The sequence below is a fragment of the Chanos chanos genome, chromosome 1 (assembly GCF_902362185.1).
Source record: "Chanos chanos chromosome 1, fChaCha1.1, whole genome shotgun sequence".
Taxonomy (NCBI): Eukaryota; Metazoa; Chordata; class Actinopteri; order Gonorynchiformes; family Chanidae; genus Chanos; species Chanos chanos.
The window spans coordinates 45566190-45591660 of NC_044495.1; the positions used below are offsets into that span (position 1 = coordinate 45566190).

General features: G+C 41.4%; 1 protein-coding gene across 2 annotated transcripts in view; it reads right to left on the reverse strand.

Annotated features, from left to right (window-relative positions):
• slc4a4a (solute carrier family 4 member 4a) overlaps positions 1-17365 on the reverse strand; it is a 54036-nt gene extending 36671 nt beyond the window's left edge. Inside the window, exons 1-3 of one of the 2 annotated variants that reach the window (XM_030772709.1) lie at positions 17349-17365; positions 12545-12618; positions 7735-7914 (exon numbers count right to left, since the gene is read on the reverse strand). In XM_030772709.1, the coding sequence (XP_030628569.1) occupies positions 7735-7914; positions 12545-12618; positions 17349-17365 (271 nt within the window). Of the gene's footprint in view, positions 1-7734; positions 7915-12544; positions 12619-17348 lie in introns of those variants that run through there. The other variant, XM_030772718.1, reaches the window with a different exon arrangement.
• Positions 17366-25471: the final 8106 nt, after the last annotated feature.

A 25471-nucleotide genomic window follows, 5' to 3' on the forward strand; every position in this document is an offset into this window, starting at 1 on the left:
CCACTGATGAAAACTGAGAGAATGTCAGATCCAACACTGAAAACTGAAGTGATATTTGAGAAGAAACAGTCCGAATACCCTCACAGTGCAACAGACAGACTGAACAAAGTTTTTCTGTCATTCAGTAAAATGAATATGAAAATGAAGGACCCTGTCTCTATTTATATATCACCATTCAAAATATCAAAAATATCATGAAAAGACATTCATAAAACTACATAACAGATAGGGGTGTGCAAAAATATTGTTTAATCACTTAATCGCTTTTTAAAATTCGACTGATATCGATCTGTGAAATTTATGGATCGATCTTTTAGACTAATATGCATTTTTTTCCCGGTTTTCTAGGTGCATTTCCTCAATGGTTAAACATAGCCAGACAATTAAATAGACCGGGTCTGTTGCTCTCTGGTTTGTAACATTTAACAACCTGCGAACGCATAGAGGAAAACCTATATAGGCCTATTACACATATATCAGAGTTGATGCTGGGTTTTTTTGGTTTTTTTTTTTATGGCCAATATGGCCGTTAATATTCCAGAATTCCGGCCATATAGAACAACCACCGGATATACGTATTAAATAGCCATATAATAGCCTACATTTAAGCAGCAATAAAACACAAAACACAAACAAGTATTTTTTAACAGTAGTCAGCACGAATGGACTCTCTGCAACTCTTCGCAAACTTTGCTAACTGAGCATATAGGCTACAACAATAAAATAATAGCCTTGCTATTGTTAATTAAATAAAGACATTAGCCTACATTAAATGTATGTCTCTTCGCATTCCAAGCCCGTCAAATTAAAATACTCTAAATGAAGAGGCAATTAGGTCTAAAATAAAATAAGAGGCTGGTCGGTCCGAATTCCGAAACCGTGTTTGTCAAATTCTCGCTTAATTGCGGCACGACTTCATTGTACCATCACTTGTTTTTTAAAAAAAAAACCGAGGGATGTCTGCTTTGTACGGAAGCGCATTGCATTCAAAAAAGAAAAAATTGACATCTTATCTCGTAATTACGAGAAAAGATATCATAATTACGAGAAAAAATCTCATAATTACAAGATCAGGATCTCGTAATTACAAAAAAAGATCTCTAGATTACAAAATCAGGATCTCGTAATTATGAGAGAGGATCTCGTAATTACAAGAAAATAACTAATTATGAATGTAGCTGCCCGATTTGCTGCGACCTCCCAATCTGTGGCTGTCACAGCCTGCACCTCATTTTGGACTTTTAGTTTGATATGTCTTTGTGCTCTTGTTCTGTGTCTGTCTCCGCCCCTCACCTGTTCCTGTTTGGCTCATTATTAACCTTGTTAATTTCAACCAATCCGGTTTTGCCCTGTTTAGTTCTCCTTCTATTTAAGTCCTAGTGTTTGCCTTGTACTTTGTCTATCGTTGTTTGTGTATTTAGCACACTATTACGCTGCACCTTTTTGTTATCGGTTTTGTTTCAGTTTGTACTTGTATTTTGATCTTCATTTTAAGTAAAGTCCTCCGTTTTGTCACCTTCATCATCGTGTCTCTGCACTTGGGTCCTGCACCACACCACCAGCGTGACAGTGGCACCCTATAGTAAACTATAAAATTCTGGAAATATGGTAGCACAAGAAAAATACTGAATTTATTAATGTCTTATTAATCTTTTAAAATAATTAAACCATAAGTGTCAAAAGAAGTTAAAAGTTGCCAGTAAAGGCTGAGAACGCTACATGGGCAAACCAAAAGTAATTTGGTGGTTTTCAATCCTGAGGTGAACTGTGCGTTTTTGCTGATAAACAGGTTTATAGCAAAGTGCATAAACAGTTTACGCCAGTAGCGAATGTCCTGCTTAGGCTACATTGAATCTTTGCAGAACAACACAGTACAGTACTTTAATAACATTATTGGAATTACAGGCTAGCTCTTCCTCTGAGTGAATACACTGTGCGTTTTTTGTGCCGTAAAATGTCTGCACATGAAGAGTGTCTGGCATTGCCGGAAGCAAATTTTCAAAATGTAGTTTGGCAGGGGAATACTCATTAATATTCATAAAAGAAGTGCCACCTGAACGTTGTATCAACCAAACAAGTAGCGCTTCTTTTATGATTATTAATAAGTCCTCCCCTGCCACACTACATAGGCCTATTTCAAAAATTCGCTCGCTAGAAAATAGTGTGCGCCTGCTTCCGGCGCTGCAAATCCGGCAGCTACATTTCATAATTATGAGATATTTTCTCGTAATTACAATATAAGGTGCAAAAAATTTTTTTTTTCTTTTGTGAATGCAATGCGCTTCCGTAGGTAGGTTTTGACATTTCAGAGTAGTGCTATTCTGCGAAGTCGAGCAAGAGGGCAGGGCTGTTGCTATGGACTGTGCGCGGTGCGCTAAAGGCTTTTGATCTCATGCAACGCTTAGTCACAGCGAATCTCTCATGGTCATAACAGCAGAGGCAAAACCACACTTTTGCATAATATAAGTTCATATTTAAGTTGTTGTTTATATATAAATTTAATTACGAACTCTAATTAATGTTTTGGCACATATCTTTAAGTTAAAGTCCTTGTGAAACATGGCATATGACTTTTAGACTTGCCCATTTTTTTTTCAGCCATTTTTTTCCATCTTTTTTGTGTGTGTGTGTGTGTGTGTGTGTGTGTGTGCTTTGAAAGAGACAGGCTGGTTTTGTTTTTAAAAAACTATACCCATGTGTTCCTGAAATAAAAACATTTTGGTATACAAGCCTTTGGCCTTTTCTTTAGTGGTTTTCACAATTTGTTTCCAGTGACTCTGTATTTGTAAATTTGTGTTCCTTTTGGAGCTTTTTAAACATCTCTCCAAATATGGAAAGCTGCTATATAGTATTTCATATCTCATTCCTATCAAATCGATATCAAACTGGAATCGAATCGAAATTCTGCCTTGGCTAAGAACATCTCTAGGCTTTGAAGTTCTCCATGTTCCAGGGGGACTCCATTAGGACTCAAAGGATTTAGTATCCATGGATTCAAAAGGACATAGAGTTGGCCAGTTTCACTTTCTAACACATCATATACACTGGGAGTTTGGACACCGACTACAGTCAGGACAACAGGTTAAGACTAGAGACTGGGCTGCTACTAAGTTACTGTGAAAAAATGCACTGGCAGCCATGAAGCAGTCGGCCGGTACGCAGAGCACCACTGAGGTGTGTGGGAGTAAGGCAAGCAAAGTCTGGGTTGTTCAAGGACTCGAGTAATACTCTAATACTAATCCTCTGGGAAACCGAAGTGAATACACCTTCATCTGAGGGAACTTAGCTCGCTTAAACTACGGTCAAAAATGACAAATGTGCCTGCCTATGTTGGTGGACTTGTCCAGGCATCTCAGGAGTTTGTCAGAGAGAGCGTAAGAGTGCAGAGTGATTCGCTCTGAGTGAGCATGGATGGACATGTGCAGGTTGGCTCTAAGCACCAGTAATCCTCCAGGTCACTGACTAGTCCACAACAACAGCATTCTGGGATAGAAGACAAACAGGAAGCAGCAGTCTATGATCCGATGGTTTACGAAATATATCATGAGGGGGTGGACAGTTATGTCACAAAGGAGGTCTTGAACCTCACACAGGGCAACAAAGCCACCATTGCCTCCCCTAAATCTTAAAGTGTTTTCTCCTTCAGTAAACAGGCTCCTTTTATCATCTGGACAGACTGGTAACGCATGTACCTGTTCCCAACGTGCTATGTATGTGGTCCCTCATTGTAATTGTGGTCCTCAAGGTGGACTTTCACACAGGTCAACCTGTGGGACATAAACCCATGAACACAAACTGTCTGCTGGATCTTATCTAGATGCCTGTGTTTCACAAATGAGTTTAGTTCATCTCTTAACACTGAGAAGAATTTTTCACAATGGATGGAGGGTCTTTCCCCCACCGGCTCACACACACACACACACACACACACACACACACACACAGGGCAGAAACAGGGCAAGGAAGGAGGTTAGATTAACTAATTATACCCTGCGGGGGTGGGACGCTATCTGCCTTAGAGAGGATTAGAGTGGGTGGAGTCCTGACGCCTGAGACTAAACAAAGCCCTCTGGAAGATGTGGCTCTCCAGGGGTCCCACTGACTTACACTGACACACTTACAAAGACACACTTTTATGAAGACAGGAAGGAGAGAGAGGGGACAGTTAGGATCTCTAACATAACCACCCGATGAACTCCTGTATACCCACGGCACTGACACAGTGACACATTATCACTGTGTTTACGGGCATGTTTTTTATTTCCATGTTAATATATAACAGAATTAACTGTTCTGAGGACATTTAAGGCCAAACCATAACTTTGTCTCTAACTGTTCACCCTAACCCCATCCCTGACCCTCTTCATTACCACTCAGTGTCCATCTGCTTTCTGAGAAATGTCCAGACATCAGACTTTGGAGGAAGGAGTCCAAAAAGCACCCAGACTGCACTGACTGTATACCTTTACACTCATGTCATTTGATTTTTATTATTATTATTATGTGACCCTCATTTGTGACCTGACGCTGAGTTTACAGGAACAAACAAATAATCTGAATGCATATATCAGAATAAATTGATCATCGTTCTAAACAGATTTAAAAGATATTACTGGGAGGAAAACAAATTGAGTGTACCAAAGTCTGTGGAATTTTCCAGACATGTTTTGGAGTTAAAATCAGATCATTGGGAATTGCGTTTATTTACTTCATCCTTCACCACAAAAAGTATCTGACATGAATCTGTCGTGACATCTCACATTTTTCAGTTATCAGCAGAACACATGACAATCAAGGAATTATCATCATTGTTATTGTAGCTGTTGTTGTTGTTGTTATAACAGCAACAACTATAATAATAACAACAGCAACAACAGCAGTAGTAGTAATAATAATAATAATAATAATAATAATAATAATATGGCTTTGTTGCTTGACATCTAGTCTTAACATGAAGTGTAGACACCACAAGAGGTTTCCATGAAAACTGATGCGAATGAGGATCCACTTTCATCCTTGTTGTGTTCTAAAACAGCTTATTACATTTGACTCTCCAGGGATATAACATACTAGTTTGTTTTGTATCTGTTCCACTTCACTGTCACCTGCTGACTGTATGGGCACTGACTGCCCACATGACAGAGAACACTCTCCCACAGACACAACACCAACACACACACAGCCCCGTCTGAGTGTGGACTGTAAACACAATATCCATGTATCAGCATGGAGGAGAACATTTTCCTTTCATTGTGTGTTTGTGTGTGTGTGTGTGTGTGTGTGTGTGTATGTGTATGCAACCGAAATTACAACAAACAGGTGCCAAATCTCCAGACACAAATCAGCACTATGCCAGCAGAGCTGACAGCTTCTCTGTGATGGAAGTTTTCTGATTCATAAGAGAATCACGACAACTTTAGTATGTACTCCCCCCCAGGTACCGTCTTTTCTGTGTTAAGTATTGGTTGTACTTGGGTACAGTCTTTTCTGTGTTAAGTGTCGGCTGTATTTCGGCACAGTCTTTTCTGTGTGACTGGTGAGCTCTTGTGTAAAATACCTAACCCTACCTTGCACTGGTTGGCTGCCCCATGCCTCCCCCCATGCTTAGACCCCTCCCCACAGAAGTATGGCACGGAGTATACGTAAAGTATTCAGAGGCTAAAGCACAGAATTCCAAGACAAATTGAAGACAAATTTCCGTCGGGAAGTGGACAATAAGACAGGTCATATTAGGACAGAGGTAATGGCTGAGGATGCTTCCCCACTGGCTTGGCTGAGCCCCAAAATGTAAATGAATCAGTGTCAGTGGCCAAGTGGCAGAACAATGGCACGTCTTTCGCACAGATGGAAGGAAAGAAAGGGGACAAGGCTATTCTTCAGAGAGATGGAGCCCGCTGGACATATCAGACACAAACCCAACAAAAGGAAAATAAGTGGGCTTGACTTTCTGAGATGTCAGGAGAGAACAAGGAATGCCTAGACCTTAACTCTGTCCTCCTTTCACTCAGATAAGGCTAAGACACAGGCCTGTGGATGAATATACCCAAATATACAACATACTATAAGTACAACGCTCATCTGACTGAATGATCAGCACACAAGAAGGTGAGGGTTAGTGAGATGGAGTTTAAAAAATACTGCAGTCAAACAATGATACAATCTCTTTATCAGAGATTTTCATGTAATCTAGGAACTTGCTAACGCCTGGGAAACTTGAGAGAAAAAAAGAGCAAGAGAAAAGTAAATCATTCTAATCAAGAAAAAACACTCAAACATTTTTTATACATTCGACTTCTGAAAGCTCTTAGGAAAATCCGTATCTAATGGAATTTCTGCGAGTAATTGTTTCTTTACATGCAGATTTCCGACAGAATATGATGTGGATAAAGGCAGAACATGATTAATGAGTCTGAGCACGTATTCAAATGGATAACAGTTGGGATGCAGTCCATCTAAAGTCCATCCGGTGGACAGGGCCGTGGGGGCAGAGGACCAGGGCATTGTCAGCTCACCCTAATCTCTCCCCATATAATATTAACCTCCTAAAGACAATCCCTGGCTCTCGCAAGATGATTTATCTCCAACAGGAAGGCCATATATCTCTGAGAAGCCAGTCCAGTAAAGTACACATGACTGAACTGGGTTCTGTTAGCCCTGACCTGGGACGGCCCATTCACATACTCACAGCATATGGACACACAGAGTGACTATATGTGTAATATTGCCACATACTTCTGTACTTCTCTGTTAAGGTTAACACTAAGTGGAAATGCTCCAATTTATCAAACTTAAGCACAAATATCAAGATTCACCAATGTTTGACTAACATTCTGAGAGTAAAAAATGAGTTCTGTGTTAATTTAACACTACCAGTGTTGCTCTGACACTGGTGAATTTGTGTTAATTTAACACTATCAGTGTTGCTCTGACACTGCGAATTTGCTGTGTCTCATAGCCCTGTCTAAATTCAGTAGCCTTGTACAATTCATCTCTCCCTGTTTACACTGCCTATAAATATACAAATATCAAACTCTACTTAGGCCATGGTACGACCTTAATGCTCTGCCCCTCTCTCTCTCTTTTTCTCCTTTTCTCTTTGATGCTTTCTTTCTCCACTACTTCCCTATCCTCATTCTCCCTTCAGCCACTGTTAACCCGCGTTCATGTCCCTAGCATTCAAACTGACAGCAACGTCTCATAAATAGCACCCCCACCCCTCCTCCAGTCGTCCCCCTTCAGGCAGAATCTCATTGCCATAGAAATCTTTGTCACACACACACTTGTCCCCCTCCGTTACTGGCACTGGTCCATCTATAGCCCACTCGAGAAGCTATTACTTACACACAGGGGATTCGCTCCTGCCTGTCCAAGCGCGTTGGTCCTGTGGTCCGGCAGCCACAGATATTGGTTCTGATTAAGTGGAGTCAGCAGTGGCTGACGGTGGGGTTGTGGGAGAGATGGGCTGGTAACTAACAATGTTTGACATGTGTTTTACAGCAGTTACAGAGCACTCTGAGGTTGCTGTTTTCATTTTGTGTTTTTATTCTTTCCACTGCCAATGGAAGACATATGGTCCTGAAAATCTCATGGTCACAATGTGCATACACATTGTGACCATGAAAATATAAGTGAAGGGCATGGAAAGTAAAATTACAGAAACACAGAGCTGCTGTCTGTGTGGAAGTCCAGGCTGTGTGGCAAATGGGGGGCTGCTGAGTGTTTGATGGCACTTACTAAGTGGTTTGAGGATGCCGTGGCCAGTCTCGTCATTGTTCTCCACATCTGACTTGTCTGAGGCATTCTCTGTGGCTTTCTGCACCACTGAGCGCTCCTTATGGCCCGCTCTCCGACGATGACGCCTCCGGCGCCTGTAACTCTTCGGCACATGCACACCAATGTAGATGGTGTGGTGACCTGGAGAGAGAGAGAGAGAGAGAGAGAGAGAGAGAGAAATTGTGTTCATGATTGGTCATCAATAAGTGAGAAAAAAGCAGTATCATAAATATAACACATGCGAACTACAAGGCCAAAGTTAACTATTCAGACAAAAAAAAAACCAACAACAGCAGCTGTTGAACTCAGGTGTTGGGATGTGAACTGTGTAAGAAAAGAGAGCTGCAAAGAGAAACGCTTATCAGGCCAGAAGGAAGTTGACAAAGGGTGGGTCAAGGAATGAGGAACAAGGAACATTTCATACTGTCATTTCTAAGGTACAAACTCTGACCAGGTCATGCCTTTCCCAAAACTGAACTCTCAAATAAACACTCTCTGCAACATCTCTAAATGTATTAGTAAACAGGGGTCACCATTGACAGATCTTTTGTTGATGCATTCAGTAGGTATATTTAAAGAGTATTTATAAAATCTAAGTACAGCACACTGGTGGAGCCCTAAGTCTGTTTGGCCACAGTTGACTCTGAGGGAGGAAATGTCCAATGAGGAGGTGAGGTCATGAGTAGGGTGTCAATTGTTTCCTCGTGGTCCATAGGGAAGGACGTTTGGTGCTTCTACTAGAGCCAGTATGTAAATAAATGCCAACCACTTCCTCCACGCAATTTATACAGGAAATTGTCTCAGTGTTCCTGGGGATGGTTTGAGAAAAAAAAAAAACTCTGGACCCTGCCAAACATGGAGGTTTGCAGTAGACTGTCAAACCAAATATTTTGGCTGAGGAGAAGTGGCAGCTAAGGGTGAACTGTGAATGTTTAGATCCACACAGAGACACGCTCTCCATATGTCTCTAGCCTTCTACACTAAGTCCATCTGTTTGAGGTTAGGCTACGTTCCAACACTTTGCTGCTATTTTTTCAAACCAACCATAAATACATGAGGAGGGTCCCCGTGGCACCAGTGGAGTTGGTCGGGGCATACAGTTGGGCCAGGGGCTCCGATCTCACGTGCTAAGAACCAGATCACAGCTTCATAAAGACTAGTTAACTACAAACACTCTCACTGCCTTAAGAATCTGCCCTATGCACAATCCAACTCAACTCAATCAAATCTCCATTCTGAGGACTCAAGTGTATTTCATAACAAACAGCAAGATCTGCTTGTTAGTTGTAAGGTCAATAAAATGTAAATCTCCATGACTGCACACACATACACAGTGAACCAACCATCCATCCAACAAAGCAATAGTGAACACACAGACGCAGGAGCAGCGGACAGCATTCCTTGCACTCGGGGAGCATTGGGGTTAAGTGCCTTGCTCAAGGGCACACAGCCATGGATGTTGGTTCCAGGAATCAAACCAGCAACCTCCCAGGCACAAGACCAGTTCTCTAACCTTTAGGCCACGGCTGTCCACAAAAGATTTTGTGTGTGTGTGTGTGTGTGTGTGTGTGTGCACGCGTGTGTATGTGTGTGCGTTTGTGTGTATTTGTGTGCGTGTGTGTGTGCATGTGTGTGTGTGCATGGGCGTATGTGCGTCCTGTATAAGGAGTCTGTTCTGGTCTTATATGAGATCTCCGATTCACATGGTCTCTGTAGCCCAGGTAATTGATGACAACAGAGAGGATATGAGCATGATCACCCTGGTCCTCATGCACATGATAGGCCCAGGATTCCCACAGACTTAGCTTAACTTCTCCACAGTAACAACACATGCCCATTGTCAGACCACTGTCGAGTCATCATCAATTATTAGCCAACCCTGGGGTGACCCAGAGATAGGAATATTCCGCAAGACACCGTAGTTTAGTCAAACAAAAGGTGTGACATGTGAATCATTAGCAAATGCTGAGAACTGCTCTCCAGAACATTAGCATGTGGACGTAGACTGTCAGTGAGTTATCCCATTGCTTGGGTTCAGTTAGGGTGGAGGTGAGGGGGCGCGTGGAGGGTGCTGGCCCTCAGAAACACACTCAACACTCAAAGCCTCACTCTGTCAGGTCACTGAAATGTGCAGGATTCCATCACATGGACACAGAGGTGATGACTTCTGTGGACCTGGCCAAAGTCCTTCTCTGGACGCAACAGTGCCCTTTGAAAAGCTGACTGATTCAATCAGCTGCGACCTGGACCAGTAAGAGTGCTATTCTGACTGGAGTCAGAACACTGGAGTACATGAGGGTTTGAGAGGAACCGCACACATCACATGTTAAACTCACAGGGTCTGGAGAAAAGCACTATAGACGTTTCATTCACTAGAACCACAGACAGAGAATTGTGCCTTGAGAAAGGCCTCTTAATGAAACGATTAATTTACGTGCTTTGAAAAGAGATGACAGTGTGGGGTCATGTGGTGGCATTTCTCTCTCTATCTCTCTCACTCTCTCTCTCTCACTCAGTGTTGTCCTGGGGGTGGGGGCAGGCTTCTGTGTTGTCAGGCGTACACCCAGATGTGTGTCCTGTAGATTGGTGATCATTATATTATTTTTCCTCCTATTCTGTAATATGTAAAGCCACATGTTAGAGAAGTGTACTAGACAAATAGTGTGCTATAGCCTGTGTAATGTACAGGTAATGTATATAGGTGATGTGTTTTTTTGGTAGAAGAGCAAGTAGTGTGAATGAACCTGCTGACCTAAACCAGGCCCTCACACACACACACACACACACAGCCCATATTACCCGCAGGACCAGCTCTTTGATCCCGACGCCAGCCGGAGTTTGGACAAAACTTTCAAAAGGATTGTTTTCCATACTGTTTTACAACTGTGTCATCAAAATAAAACCCTGTCACTGAACTAAAGTCTGCACAAGAATACATCATGTTTTTAATTAAATTCACAGAAGGACCTGTGTTTTTCTGGGCAACAGAGAAAAAATATTTATGTAAAGACAGAAAAATGAACTCCACCTGACGAGAAAATAAAAAGACATGATCTCTTGCTATGACCATTCTCTGTTTTGGTATTGAAATATTCATTCGGTGTTTTCAGATATAAATGTTATATGGATATTTTCCACTTCAGACTGGTGAAAAAGCTGTGGTATGAACTAAGAGGTGTTGGTCCAGAGTAACAGACCAACAGATCGGTTGCAAACACAGTGCAGGGTGATAACCACTGTTTGACAGTGCATGCTGATTAGTGTTTTTTTCAGATGCATCCAGTTTAATAGCAGATCTTTATATACATTTTCTTTGGCCTCATTCCTTTTGCTTTCACTTATTTGTATGTTTTAATTCAGTCACTCTGGTTCCTGCATTACTGACCAGACTAGACAGAATAAAAAGAGGGATGAGAAAGAAAGGCAGAGCAAAAATAAAAGAGGGAATGAGTGGTGGAAAGAAAAAGAGATATCAAGAAAGAAAGAAAGAAAGAAAGAAAGAAAGAAAGAAAGAAAGAAAGAAAGAAAGAAAGAAAATGGGAGTGATAGAAAGAAAAAAAAGGAGAGAATAAGAGAAAGAAAAGAAGGAAAGAGAGAGGGAGGGCAGTAGGAACAGTGTTTCCTCAGTCCAGGCTTTGTATTGGGGCTTCCGGTCTCTGTGATGGAATAGTTTTCTATAAGCCCATAGAGAACACACTGGTTACCATAGAAGTGAGTTCCCGACTCTGAGAGAGTGTTAAGAGCTGCCACTCTGCTGCACCTCCAGTTACCCCAGTAACAAAGTAACTTAGGACACTGGAGCCCAGTACAGAGTGCAACAGAGCGCCGGTGAGGGCTATCAGCATGCTAATAACATTGCTCAATCTCTTCTAGTTCCTTAACAAAAAGCTTTAGTTGTACCGTCTTTGCTTAACTAAAAGGTCAGTCAAATCAAAGTCTGGTATCAGTTTCAGAGAGTGTAATTTTTCTTTTAAGATGCTACATGTTTCTTTTTTGCGCATTAGGGGAATAATTTGAGGAGACTAAGATGGGGGGGTTAAGTCTAAGTCTAACAGAACGCGTCCAGAGTGATTTAGGGCTACAGCCTGAAAACATTTATCCTCAAATGGACAGAAGGAAGTGGACTAGGCAAGAGTTCAGTGTGAGGTGAAAGGGAAAAACGTGGCTTTAGAAATGTGAGTACTGGAATGAAAGGAAAACCATTCAGCTGCTTTAGAGCTGGATCTCTTCGCTGGACTCACAGACATAACCATAAGGAGAATATCTCTACTCCATACATTTGTACACAGTCAGAGGACAGGTCAGTTTACAGGGAGAGTCATACAGGAGTTTTGGTGTTCAGTTTGGTGTGGAATTTGAAGGAGTTTCAGAAAGAAAGAAGCGTTTCGTAAAAAACACCTCTTTCTCTTTCTCTCTGTCTTACACACACACACACACACACACACACACATACATACACACACACACACACACACACACACACACACACTTAAAGAAGTAGCTTGGTTTGTATCATCATTTGCCAACTGGATCAGGAGGTGATTATGAAAGTAAACAGAGTGTCACATGGTACACTTGTGTCCTACATCTTCATCACACCATCCCAAGAAAACACTTTCAGAGAGAAATAAACAGTCCTTTGGCATTAACAGATGTCCTTTGTTGTTGATCAACTGAAAAACAATCCAAATGGGCAACTACTGACCCAAAGTCTGTTCACTGCACCTTAGCACAATCAGTAAGATAGACCCAACAATCTGAACGCTCTTACCTTCCACCTCCTCCTCATCACAGACGTGTTTGAGGAAGGACGCCCCCCGGTCCAGCACCGCCTCATCCTCCATTCTGTAATAGTAGAAGAAAAAAAAAGACTGCTCACATTTTTCCTCCAGAGACAGCGTAGAGCCGTAGCAACGCGGCTCCTTCACCTGCAGTCGATTGTTGTTAGCACTACTCATCCTCCCAAAGGTGTGTGTTTGCGTGTGTGGGGGTGTGTGTGTGGGTGTGTGTGTGAGAAAGGCAGGGTCTGGTTCTGTCTCCAGCCTTGGCCAGAGGGAGGAGGCTACGAAGAGGCTACGGTGGGCTTTGAAGAAGGGCTGTGTCTATGTTCTGACCGCTGCCCTTGAGCGGATGGAGTGGCTGGCAGGTAGACGGGGTTAATCCTGGGGGCAGGCTAATTGAGCCCGATATGACGCAGGGCTACTGCTAGCGGCCACACACTGATCTCAGATCAGACTGGGAGAGTCCACAGAGAGCAGCAGGTTGGACTGAGGGTGGAGAATAAAGGTAGTGTGCACGTGCGCGCACACACACACACACACACACATACACACACAGAAACACACACACACATACACACATGCGCACACACACACAGAAACATACAAACACAGAAACACACACACACACCCCATGTATGAGTAGCATCTGCCAGCTGGTCATTAATACCAGAATGACACTCCCACCACACACACACACACACTAACACACAGTTCTCACCTCACTGACTGGCTGGTTGGGGATCATCTCCCCTTAAAGGATTACCTAAACCCTTCTGGAGTGTGTGCAACCCACGAGCATAGAACTGACTTTAGAAAACAGACACACTCCTTCTGTCCAGTTTGTTAGGCCATTCTGATGCCACAGGAATTGAGGAGAAATCAGATTCTAAAATCGGAGACATTCAAAGCTAACAATGGGTATTTAGTAGTAAAACTATGGGACTATCCGCTGCTAACACCTAAATGCACTTCAATGACATAAAAATCAGTTAGCACACACTCCCATTCATCTCTACTACACTCTTACTATATTCCTTCCTAAGGGTCATTAAATAATTCCATGTGTCAGTTTCTAGCCCTTGGTTAACGGCTTACAGTGGTAATCCAAGAAGGAAGCCCTCAGTAAGGCAGTGGTCAGTGAACTATGATTACAGTTCACAGTAAGGCAGTGGTCAGTAAACTGTGATTAGAGTTTTCAGTAAGGCAGTGGTCAGTGAATTGTGATTATACTTCTTAGTAAGGCAGTGGTCAGTGAATTGTGATTAGAGTTTTCAGTAAGGCAGTGGTCAGTGAATTGTGATTATACTTCTTAGTAAGGCAGTGGTCAGTGAATTGTGATTAGAGTTCACAGTAGGGAGGTGGTCAGTGAGCTGTGATTAGAGTTCTCAGTAAGGCAGTGGTCAGTGAACTGTGATTAGAGTTCTCAGTAAGGCAGTGGTCAGTAAACTGTGATTAGAGTTCTCAGTAGGGAAGTGGTCAGTAAACTGTGATTAGACTTCTTAGTAAGGCAGTGGTCAGTAAACTGTGATTAGAGTTCTCAGTAGGGAAGTGGTCATTAAACTGTGATTAGAGTTCTCAGTAAGGCAGTGGTCAGTAAACTGTGATTAGAGTTCTCAGTAAGGCAGTGGTCAGTGAATTGTGATTAGACTTCTTAGTAAGGCAGTGAACTGTGATTAGAGTTCTGCTATTTACATGGGGTCTCCTCTGGGTAAATCAGACCCAGCATCAGTACACAACTACACCAACCTCACATGTGTTTACCTGTATGCATTTATATCTTTTTCTTTCTTTCTTTCTTTCTTTCTTTCTTTCTATCCATCTATCTATCTATCTATCTATATTTCTGCCTATCCGTGTATTTATCTATCCATTTGTTTATTCATTCATATGTAGTTGAGAACATTCTGAAACTCAGGACAATCATTTGAGAAGGCTAAATGCCGCCTTTATACTGACCCGGGATGGGAAGGTGTGTTATGAGAGAATAAGAGAGAGATTCAGACGCCCCACCCCTTCCCCCACGCTTACAAGGCTGTGTTTCAGACCAGTCTACCTTACAATGGCAAGAAATGACTCAACTATATTCGCACTGCCCTAGTCACAACTGCCAAACAGTCAGCACAAAGCATATGAACAACATACTATATAAACTTACTATATAAACAAATGTGTTACTATATAAACAAATGTATATATGTATATATATATATGTGTGTGTATATGTATATTTATATGTGTGTGTATATTTATACACACACACACACACACACACACACACACGGGCGGCATTTTCAAGATGTATTTTCATCTTTAAATCACTGAATCACTGTGAGAATGTTCTCTTAATGACTACTGCAGCAGCATGCTGTCATTGTGAGCATACATCATATGTCACAGTTGTGATAGATGAAGTCATATTTACACATACTCACAGACAGCTGTATGGCTAAACTATAAGGGAATAGGTGCTAATTTCAGGTAGGCTGAAAACAGCTCAGTGTGAGGCTGGTAGGAGGCCGCAAACTATTGCCTCCCAAGACATAAACCAAAAGCTGGGACTTCTAACACTAAAAACCTCTTTCTTTCTCTCGCTCTCTCTCTCTCTCTCTTTCCTTGTTCATGTATGTTATTTTAGTGTCACTGAGTACTGAAGAACACATGGGTCATTTGCCATCTCATGAGTCATGACAGTCATGTCCTGTGGGTGAGAGGTTACTCCACATTACTCTGAGCAGTACACTAACTCCCCACATCCATAGATATGACTTCCTCCTCCTCTGGCTCCCCACACCATAAATCCCAAATGTGTGTTTACAAAAACATAAAAACAAACCTTGAAATAAACAAAAATGGGAGAGATAAAGCTTGTTCCTCTGATAACTCTGCCAAACACACACACACACACACACACACACACACACACTCATTTGCAGTAACGTGTAATGCTTCAGACAGGATGTAATCGATTATAGGAGTTGAAACTTTCATTTTTATTATTATTTTATTTTATTTTGCGTGTGTGCATGTGCGTGTGTGTGTGTGTGTGTGTGTGTATGTGTGTGTGTGTGTGTGTGTGTGTGTGTTTGTGATAGGTTTTCGTGGGTCTCTCAGGGCCACTGAGTCTGCGTGGGTAGTGTGAATATTCTAGGGAGTCAGCAGTCCAGCGGTGTGCAGCTAGAGAGTCTATCAATATTAATAAAGGAAGAATATTACTGTGTGGTTCTATTTGCCAGTCAGAGAGCATCTTAGCTCTGTCTGCTTTGCACACCACGTCCTGACAGGCAAAGAGCACTGAAAAAAAACCCTGATCACTGCAACTCTCTTACCGGAGATGATATCAGTTATAAAAGGATTACTCCAAAATTCAGACGGTAGACAGTCTGTGGTGAACCTCTGGGCAAAGTTTGAGGAGAGGGAAACTTAGGAATAGTGACTGAAAGTTTTCCCTACTTGATTTAAAGAGAACCCTAATACCATTTTACCCGAAATTACGTAGTCTACTGAAAAGCAGTCCGCCTCCCCCAAACACCCATTGCCACCTATGGAACAAACACGGTCACGACAGTCTTTACAAGTCTCTTTACGCGTCAACGCGGGGTTTATGCTTTTCATCTGTAACTGTTAAAATACAGATCTACTGTAATTCAGTCTCTGAAATGTTGTCACTGAAATCATGAAAAACAGCTCGATTAGGAAGAGAACAAATCTTGCAAAGACCAAGTTTGGAGTAACAGTTCACGTAAACCCAGGCCTCCCCCGACGCTGATTCAACGTCATCCTCTCACCTGTAGTTGTACATTGCACGATAACTTATCATTCATACACTTCTGTTTATCAGCATTTATTAAGAGCATCCTCTTGCGATGTATGCATGACAGCCAAAAGTTCCACGAGTCGACAGTCTGTGGTTATTAAACCCAACCCCTAAACTTCTCTCACTGCTAATCACAGCGCCTCGGGGATGCAGTGTTCTAAATTACCACACAGCGAAAAACAAAGGACTTTCAGTGAGATTATAATGCATTCCCAGTCTTAAAATAAACTTGTCCTAAAATACTAACTAAACGTTTATTAAAACCCACAAACTTAAACGACTTACAAGCGATGGAATGATTGATTAGAAAGATCAAATAAAGGTAGCCTAAATTTGCGAGTGGCACTTACGAATCAATAAAAAGCGAAAAATTGATAATTATTTGAGGATCTTTTTAATTAACTGAATAATTCAATTTTACCCATTTGCAGTCGCCTGCTAGCACTCGTGAATCACGTTGGGATAGACGTAAAACGATATAGGGTTACAGTGAAAATAGATGCTTTATCCTATTTACTGTAACTAGAAGTCTAATAATCTGTAATGCAACAGACCAATATTACACAAAAGTTTACATTACACCATGAGACCAAATAAACATGGAGGGTGTATTCAATAATATTTTCTCCAATCAAATCTCTGACTGAATTAGCGGTATATTCCCATTGCCTGTCGAATGAAAGCATGTAGCTGCTTCTTTTACAGAAACTTAAAGATTTTATGGTCATATTCGCTGTGCAAATAATTTTACAGTTTATAGGGTAATCATCATTTGAGGCGAAAATTGCTCATATCTAGCCTACTCATATTCATCAACAACTTGACCTGAAAATGGAGGACTGCTCCTCCGTGATCTTACAACATAAGGTGATCGACTACGTAAGCAACTTTCAAAGTTCCTCAGTAATATGTTAGAGACAGCTAACTAAAACACAGATTATAAATATAGGAGCCTAAGTGTCAATATGACTGTGACTTACTTCTTGACGCCGCTCATCCTCTGAGTTGTGGCGACCGCCGGTGATCTACTGCAATGGGTTTGTAGTATTCCAGAGGCACCACTGTGTAGAAATGTCAGAGCTGTTTATAAAAATAGACTCTCTTTTGTGTATTTCACACTCGAAGTTACATACTCTGACACGATACGTCTTCAAAGAATGAAATAAGTCATTAATGAAGAGGAGATTCCAAGAGATCTCTGAGCGGTTACAAAGCTTTGTATTTTACACTCTATTCTTACTAAAACTAAGAACGTCTCTTAGCCCGGAGACATACACAGTTCTTCACCTTCTCTTTCTACGCTTCAGCTGTCCGTAAGATGTGCCCTGTACACAAGCGTTACTGCGATGTGTACTGTATTACAGTATGACTGAATGGGACAACGTGTTTGTTTCATACTTTAAGACCTTTCCGCCCGCAAACGTCACTCCACAAGTGGGAGGTCAAAATGTTGGAGGTGCGCCCGGAGTTCCTCACCTGTAACTGTGCGAATTGTACTATCAAACAACGTGGTTTCGGGAGTAGATGTGAGTAACACAAAAATATAAATAGCCTAGTTTACGTCCCTCGATGACTATGAAAATGGAGGTTGTGACTTGATGTGTATTTGGTTCAACTCATGAACCGCTCTTCGTCTCAATTTATACGGTTTGTATAATTTGTAGATCAGTCAATTATGTCGTTCAATAACACCTCATCTACTGGTGACTGATTCACGTTCATTCGAATTATGGCGACACCTCCTGGAGATATGTCGGACAGCCAAACATCTCCACTGGACGTTTGAGTATAGCGGGCTTTTATTTTTCCTAACTTTCATTCATTCCTCGAATCATCAACTCACTTTCTTTATAAATTGAACAACACCCATACTCATGGTTTTGTCTCCAGGAAAACGTACACACACACATACTCTCACAGTCATGCACACGCACATGTGCCTTGATCTCTGCTGGTCCCATGTACCAGTACATGACAAGGTCCCGTCCCTGGAGAAGGAGAATCTGTCGGTTCTCTGAAGGTCACGCATTTGTTAAATCCCGCTGTGGCTAGTCTGGCCATATGTGCCGAGAGAACGGGCCACAGATGACTGCCGTTTGGGAATGCATATCAGTTGAAAGCAAAGAAGATTCATGATAAATTTTAAAAAAGAAAGAAAGAAAGAAAGAAAGAAAGAAAGAAAGAAATACATTTCCCACATGAAAACAAGCCACTGAGATTTGGCAACAGGAACGTGAGATCTTTAAAATAACTGATCTGATTACCATACATGCCCAAAAAGTAAAATAACGCAAAACATTTTGTTCACAAGTTTTTTTCCAACATGCATTATGTGTTTAACAGACATGCTGACAGTAGTTTCTCCAAATGAGTCTTTGACCATTCAGCTCCTCTCCTCTCAGCTGTCCATAGATGGGTATTGTAGTGAAGGTTTGATCATTTCCTCAGTCCATGTTCATTTCCTGTCTTTACATCATTTCTATCATTTTATATCAATTTAAATTTTCAGACTGTGTGGTTGAACACTGAATGACAATCATGCAATGTCAGGAATGAGGGTCTGAAAAAATCATAAGCTAAATTAGAACAGGACAAATGCCATGCCTACTGCCTACTCCCTGATCCCTCAGTAAAGACATGGGTACGGTTCAAAGCCCTCAGTTTGGTTTCTTCGTTTTATGATAATGACCTTAATTTCCAGTTTAATTGAGGGTCAACTACATTATACAGCATCAGATGCTGTCATAAAAATGGTTTTCTAAGAAACACAGTATGGATTTATAATGGTGATTGAGTCCAACTCTAGGTTAATAGGCCTCATTGGTTAATAATTATAGCCAATCTTGATTCATCTCTCTGTGCTGTTGAATGATAATTGCATATTAAGATTAGACTCATATTTCAATGAGAATGAACAAGTTACACATTAAAGCAACAGCTATCATAATACCTGGACAACATCTATATATAACACTTAAACATCAATATGCAGGTCCAAAGAGCCACTACAGAAAGTTATTTTGTTCTCTGTATGTGCGTGTGTGCGTGTGTGCGTGTATGCGCGTGCACGTGTGTGTGTGTGTGAAAAAGAATGAGAGAAGTAGAGAGAAACTAGTACACCACTAGAGCCACTAATCTCATCCATCTGTGTGAGAGAGAAATCTCTCAGTGACACACAGTGATGTGTATGTGAAAGTAACAGACTTCACCCAGGTTTCCATAAACCTCATTCTCTGACCTGCAGATGAAACAAGAAAACACAGCAGGAGTTTGGAATAATCACGGCAGTCACCTGAACCAATATTTTCCACTACAATCAGATAATAGTGTTCCCAAACCTGTTTTATGTTTTTATTCAAAATATTAAATATTGTGCGACTTGCAACAAGTACAACAAAAGTCAGGCAGAGTGAGCAGTGGCTCTATCTGAAATAAGAACACACACAGACTGTCGGGCCAACGCAACATTCTTATCACTAATTTCACGACTAAACACAACAGAACATTCTTATCACTAATTTCACTACTAAACACAACGGAACATTCTAATCACTAATTTCACTACTAAACACAAAGCAGCGACTTAGCATGGAACCAGACACCTTAGCAGAACAGAGCATAGCCTTCCTCAGCAACCAGTGCAGTGGAAATCAGCGCTAAGGTTTGTTTTAAGTTTATTTAAAAGTAATATTAATTTTAAGAGGAAAACACTATTTATAAGTAAAACACCAAAGTATGGATGAGTGCTTTAAAACTTTCATTACTGTTTTTTTCTAAATGGTGTTCAGTATCTGGTAAACAAAATTCAATGTATATTTGATGTGCTTATCTATGGATTAAAATTCACAAGCTTATTCTGTTGACTCTCTGTTATCTTAAGTGCTCCAACAAAGTTTTTTTAAAAATCTAAAAATAAACTACCACAAAGACTTTCAGGAGATCCACACCAGAACCCCCAATGTACAGTCATTCAAAGCACTGAAACACTCAAAATATTTAAAACAGACAGATACGATTGATTAGTTTATCAGAGTCCTCAAAACAAACATGCTGAAAAAAACACATCATTTGTGACCTGAGATACGATTCCAACACTCAACATAACTCACTAGCATCACTTGGCATAACTCTAAGGTTTGGCTTGGTGTCAGTACTCTGATAGAGACATCTGCAACTGTGAGAGTGTTAGACTTTACTCTGATAGAGACATCTGCTGGACTTCTGGAACATGAGTGATAAAGGCCCAGTTTCTGACAGTCGTCTCTACCAGGGCAGAAGTATGAATCTCAGTCTTGTGTCATGTTGGACACGTTTGAACGTTTAGCCACAGTGAAGACTTGTTCCCAGCGGGTAGTTCCAACGTTCAGGGTGGATTGGGAGAGCATTTAGCATGGCATGCCAGTTTTTGTCTGGTAAGGCCTTTCTGCTCCAGCTAGCCTCAGCACACTGTTTCATCTCATAGCCTCTCTCTGTGTTTGAGGTGCAGATTTCTCAGGGAATGTACTGTTCCTCCTCCTCTCTCTCTCTCTCTCTCTCTCTCTCTCTCTCTCTGTCTCATTCCCTTTTAGTTTTTCTCTCCTTCTTCAGCCTCTCCAAGACCATGACACACGAGAAACAGAGGAGCAGGAGCGACAAACACAGCTAAATAATGACAATGTTAACTGACAGCAGGGTGGAAAAAAAGATAATGAAACTAAATAGTTTGATGTTCCTTTTCCAGTTGTCTCATGTGTCCACTTTAGTTCCAAACATTTTTTTTTTAGTTTCAAAAGTCAATATTCCCTGAGGGACAATAAAAGCACGCCTTAATGCTAATGGGGCCCTGCTGATCTATAATCATTAGCGCACAGTTAAGCAGGGAGTATAAAACCAAGTACAATGCTGGGCTCTGCAGAGTGGAAAAGTACTGCAGGTCGAAGGAGCGTAAAGAATGTGAAAACTACGATGAATTCAAACTCTTAGAGTCATGCAGAGGTCTGTTCGTACATTTGCGATATTTCTCTGAAAGTACCCTTACACCATCCTGTGAACTGTAGGCAAACGGCCTTATCCGTGTACAGCAGTGAGACCACAGTGAGTGTGTGTGTGCAGAGGGAATTTGGAAGGCACTGCAACATGTGGGTCAGTTTGGTAAAGTCAGCTTTATTTCCCTTAGGACACACAGAGAAGAAGCACCAAATAGTCTTTTTGCCATAAATGAGCCTTAATGTGTTGTTTGAAATTTCGGTACATGTTTGAAAGATGAAAGATATTTGTAACAATCGAAAATGTAAGCTGTCATGAGTGTGGTTGGCGTAGGAGATTGTTGACTTGTGCTGTTGAAAATCCTTCAGAGTGCTTCACAAAGCAGGTCTGCAGGATTCGTTCTGCATCTGTTAATGTGTAACAGAGTGGACCCATTAGCGACTGACTGAACCGCCTGTTCTCTGGCATGTCCCGCTTCACTAGCACACCCACAACCATTCACATCACATGTCCCGTTTCAATAATACACTCACAACCATTCACATCACATGTCCCGTTTCAATAATACACTCACAACCATTCACATCACATGTCCCGTTTCAATAATACACTCACAACCATTCACATCACATGTCCCGTTTCAATAATACACTCACCACCATTCACATCACATGTCCCGTTTCAATAATACACCCACAACCATTCACATCACATGTCCCGTTTCAATAATACACCCACAACCATTCACATCACATGTCCCGTTTCAATAATACACCCACAACCATTCACATCACATGTCCCGTTTCAATAATACACCCACAACCATTCACATCACATGTCCCGTTTCAATAATACACTCACAACCATTCACATCACATGTCCCGTTTCAATAATACACCCACAACCATTCACATCACATGTCCCGTTTCAATAATACACTCACAACCATTCACATCACATGTCCCGTTTCAATAATACACTCACAACCATTCACATCACATGTCCGTTTCAATAATACACGCACAACCATTCACATCACATGTCCCGTTTCAATAATACACCCACAACCATTCACATCACATGTCCCGTTTCAATAATACACCCACAACCATTCACATCACATGTCCCGTTTCAATAATACACCCACAACCATTCACATCACATGTCCCGTTTCAATAATACACTCACAACCATTCACATCACATGTCCCGTTTCAATAATACACTCACAACCATTCACATCACATGTCCCATTTCAATAATACACCTACAACCATTCACATCACATGTCCCGTTTCAATAATACACCTACAACCATTCACATCACATGTCCCGTTTCAATAATACACTCACAACCATTCACATCACATGTCCCGTTTCAATAATACACCCACAACCATTCACATCACATGTCCCGTTTCAATAATACACCCACAACCATTCACATCACATGTCCCGTTTCAATAATACACTCACAACCATTCACATCACATGTCCCGTTTCAATAATACACCCACAACCATTCACATCACATGTCCCGTTTCAATAATACACTCACAACCATTCACATCACATGTCCCGTTTCAATAATACACCCACAACCATTCACATCACATGTCCCGCTTCAATAATACACTCACAACCATTCACATCACATGTCCCGTTTCAATAATACACTCACAACCATTCACATCACATGTCCCGTTTCAATAATACACCCACAACCATTCACATCACATGTCCCGTTTCAATAATACACTCACAACCATTCACATCACATGTCCCGTTTCAATAATACACTCACAACCATTCACATTGCATGTCCGACCATGTCAGTCGTCTGACATGTAACAAGCCATTACATATCAAATATAAAAATTTCTTCTAGACAGCTTATACTGACATAAGTGCATTTCCATGTATTTGTTTTTTAACTATACTGAAAAGTACCAGAGAAGTTTGCCACTGCTTAGATAAAACAGACTTTTTTTTTTTTCTTTTTTTAAATTTTTGAGTGCCCAGATTCCAGCGACGTCTCTGATTGGATAACATGAGCTGGTAATCATGTTAGTCATCCCTAGACACATTTACAGAAAAAACACACAATCTGAAGATCTACAGAACCAGAGGATGAGGACAAGAAGACGAGATTGTTATTACATGCTTGGAAAACCAGGGGTCAAGGGGCGAGGGGGGGAGGCCCGGACACCAGACTGAGGCAGTAATGTGACTCTGTAGTACACAGAAATGTTTTGGAAATAATAAAGCAGGAGTAAGCGAAACTGGCAGAGGTACAGGTCACTATAAAACGCTGAAGGAGCTGACCTTTACACTCAGAGTCACTGTGCCTGGTTAATAAGATCCTTGGATTCAAAGGTCACTTAAACAGTGTGGCTATTTACACAGTGAAAAGACTCAAACTCATCCTGTTTCAACATTAATGAAAATCAGATGTCGACATTGCCCTGTACACACAAAAATTTCAAACAAAACACAAAAAAGATTATTTACAAATAGCCCCAAGTACTCAAAAGCTCCTAACAGAAATGTTGTATCTGTGTCCCCTACAGAGTTTCTGCTCTTTGAACCTGTTTCTCTGTACAGAGACGATGTAATAATTTGTCCTGTGCTGCCGTAGCTATGGAAACAAAGCCATCTGACAGATCAGTTAAGGCTTGTCTCATCACTTAGAGGAAAGTCCAAAGCTATCAGAGTCTGCCGGCCTCTGGCACATTCCTTCCACTCTTCCATGGGACACAGAGAGCACTGCTCCCGCTGAGGGAGGGCTGCAGGGCTGTCTCTCTGCTATTCAGCTGTTATTGTACAGAGAGCTGTTTTATGGAGGGGCGTGGCGCCATCCTGTGGTAAAAACAGGAATTTGCAAGCATTGTCACTGCTTATTCACTCCAGCCAAGGGAATCCTTTTTGACGGAGCATTTTATTTCTCACTGAGCTCAGAGCGACTCTGCCTCCCAATGCCAGTGGACCTGTGCTTGGGCAGCTCAGCCTGACATGCTGGTGCAGAGGAAAAATAAAACCAAGCCATTTGGTGTGTCTCCACAATTATGCAGAGCTACACTGAAGAAATAAAAAGACAGTGGTATGTTGCAGGAAGGCCAATGGGCTCAGAGAACCTGAACACACTGTGGATTAGAAGACAGCCGTCGGCAGGACATTTGCGTTACATGTCTGCCACTGTTACCCTAAACAAATAAGGGCAACAGTGATAATACAGCTTTCATGCCATCATGATGAGTTATGATTCTACCTGAAAACAGTGCAGTGTAGAGCAGAGACACCACACACATCTACACTGGGCAGTCAGTGTACCCTTAATGATCTTTATCCCGCTGCTGACACCGACAAAACAGATCTTTAAGCTGGAAATTGAATCAAGCAATGTCTTGCAGAGTATGCAATGTATAAAATGTACAATGTGATGTATAAAAACCAAGATTAAAAGCTGGAGTGGAAAAATACTCCCTATTAAAACTGCAACAGTAGACAACTCACACACACCTGTATGTTTACATGTTAACATACTTTTTGTTGATACACTCAAAACATACACAAAATACACACACTCTAAATAACAACACAGTCACATGATTTGGTCGGAATATCACACGATAAAGACCAGTTTTCATCAACATCTTCTTTTGTGGACATGAGAATGAGTGCAATGTTTATTTCAGGTCTGAACTGATTTTCTCTCTGTGAATCGGTCCTGGAATAACACTGGGGTTGGTCTGCCCTGACTGTGGACTGTCATTCTTGCAGTAAAGCTCCGGTGTTTGTTACTCTGGCCATGCATGTTTGGTTCATACACTCAGGCTTCTCTGTCTCAGGAGTTCTCACTGACATAGACGGATGGACCAGGCTCTGACCCCTGCTCTCATTAAGCACGACAGACAGCTCATCTCAGTGCTACGACAGGGTTCCAGTTACTGCGCCTGCCCTGTGTGAATAATGCATCATTCATTGTTAACTCTGATCCATTGTTAAGTCTGATCCTGATGTTTAAAGGCATATAGAGGTGTGTTTACTTAATACCATTTGTCACTTGTACTGTGGTATAATAATATTAGGCCCCATGATGATTATTATATCCATAAATCTCTGTTACGTAAACCCATTAC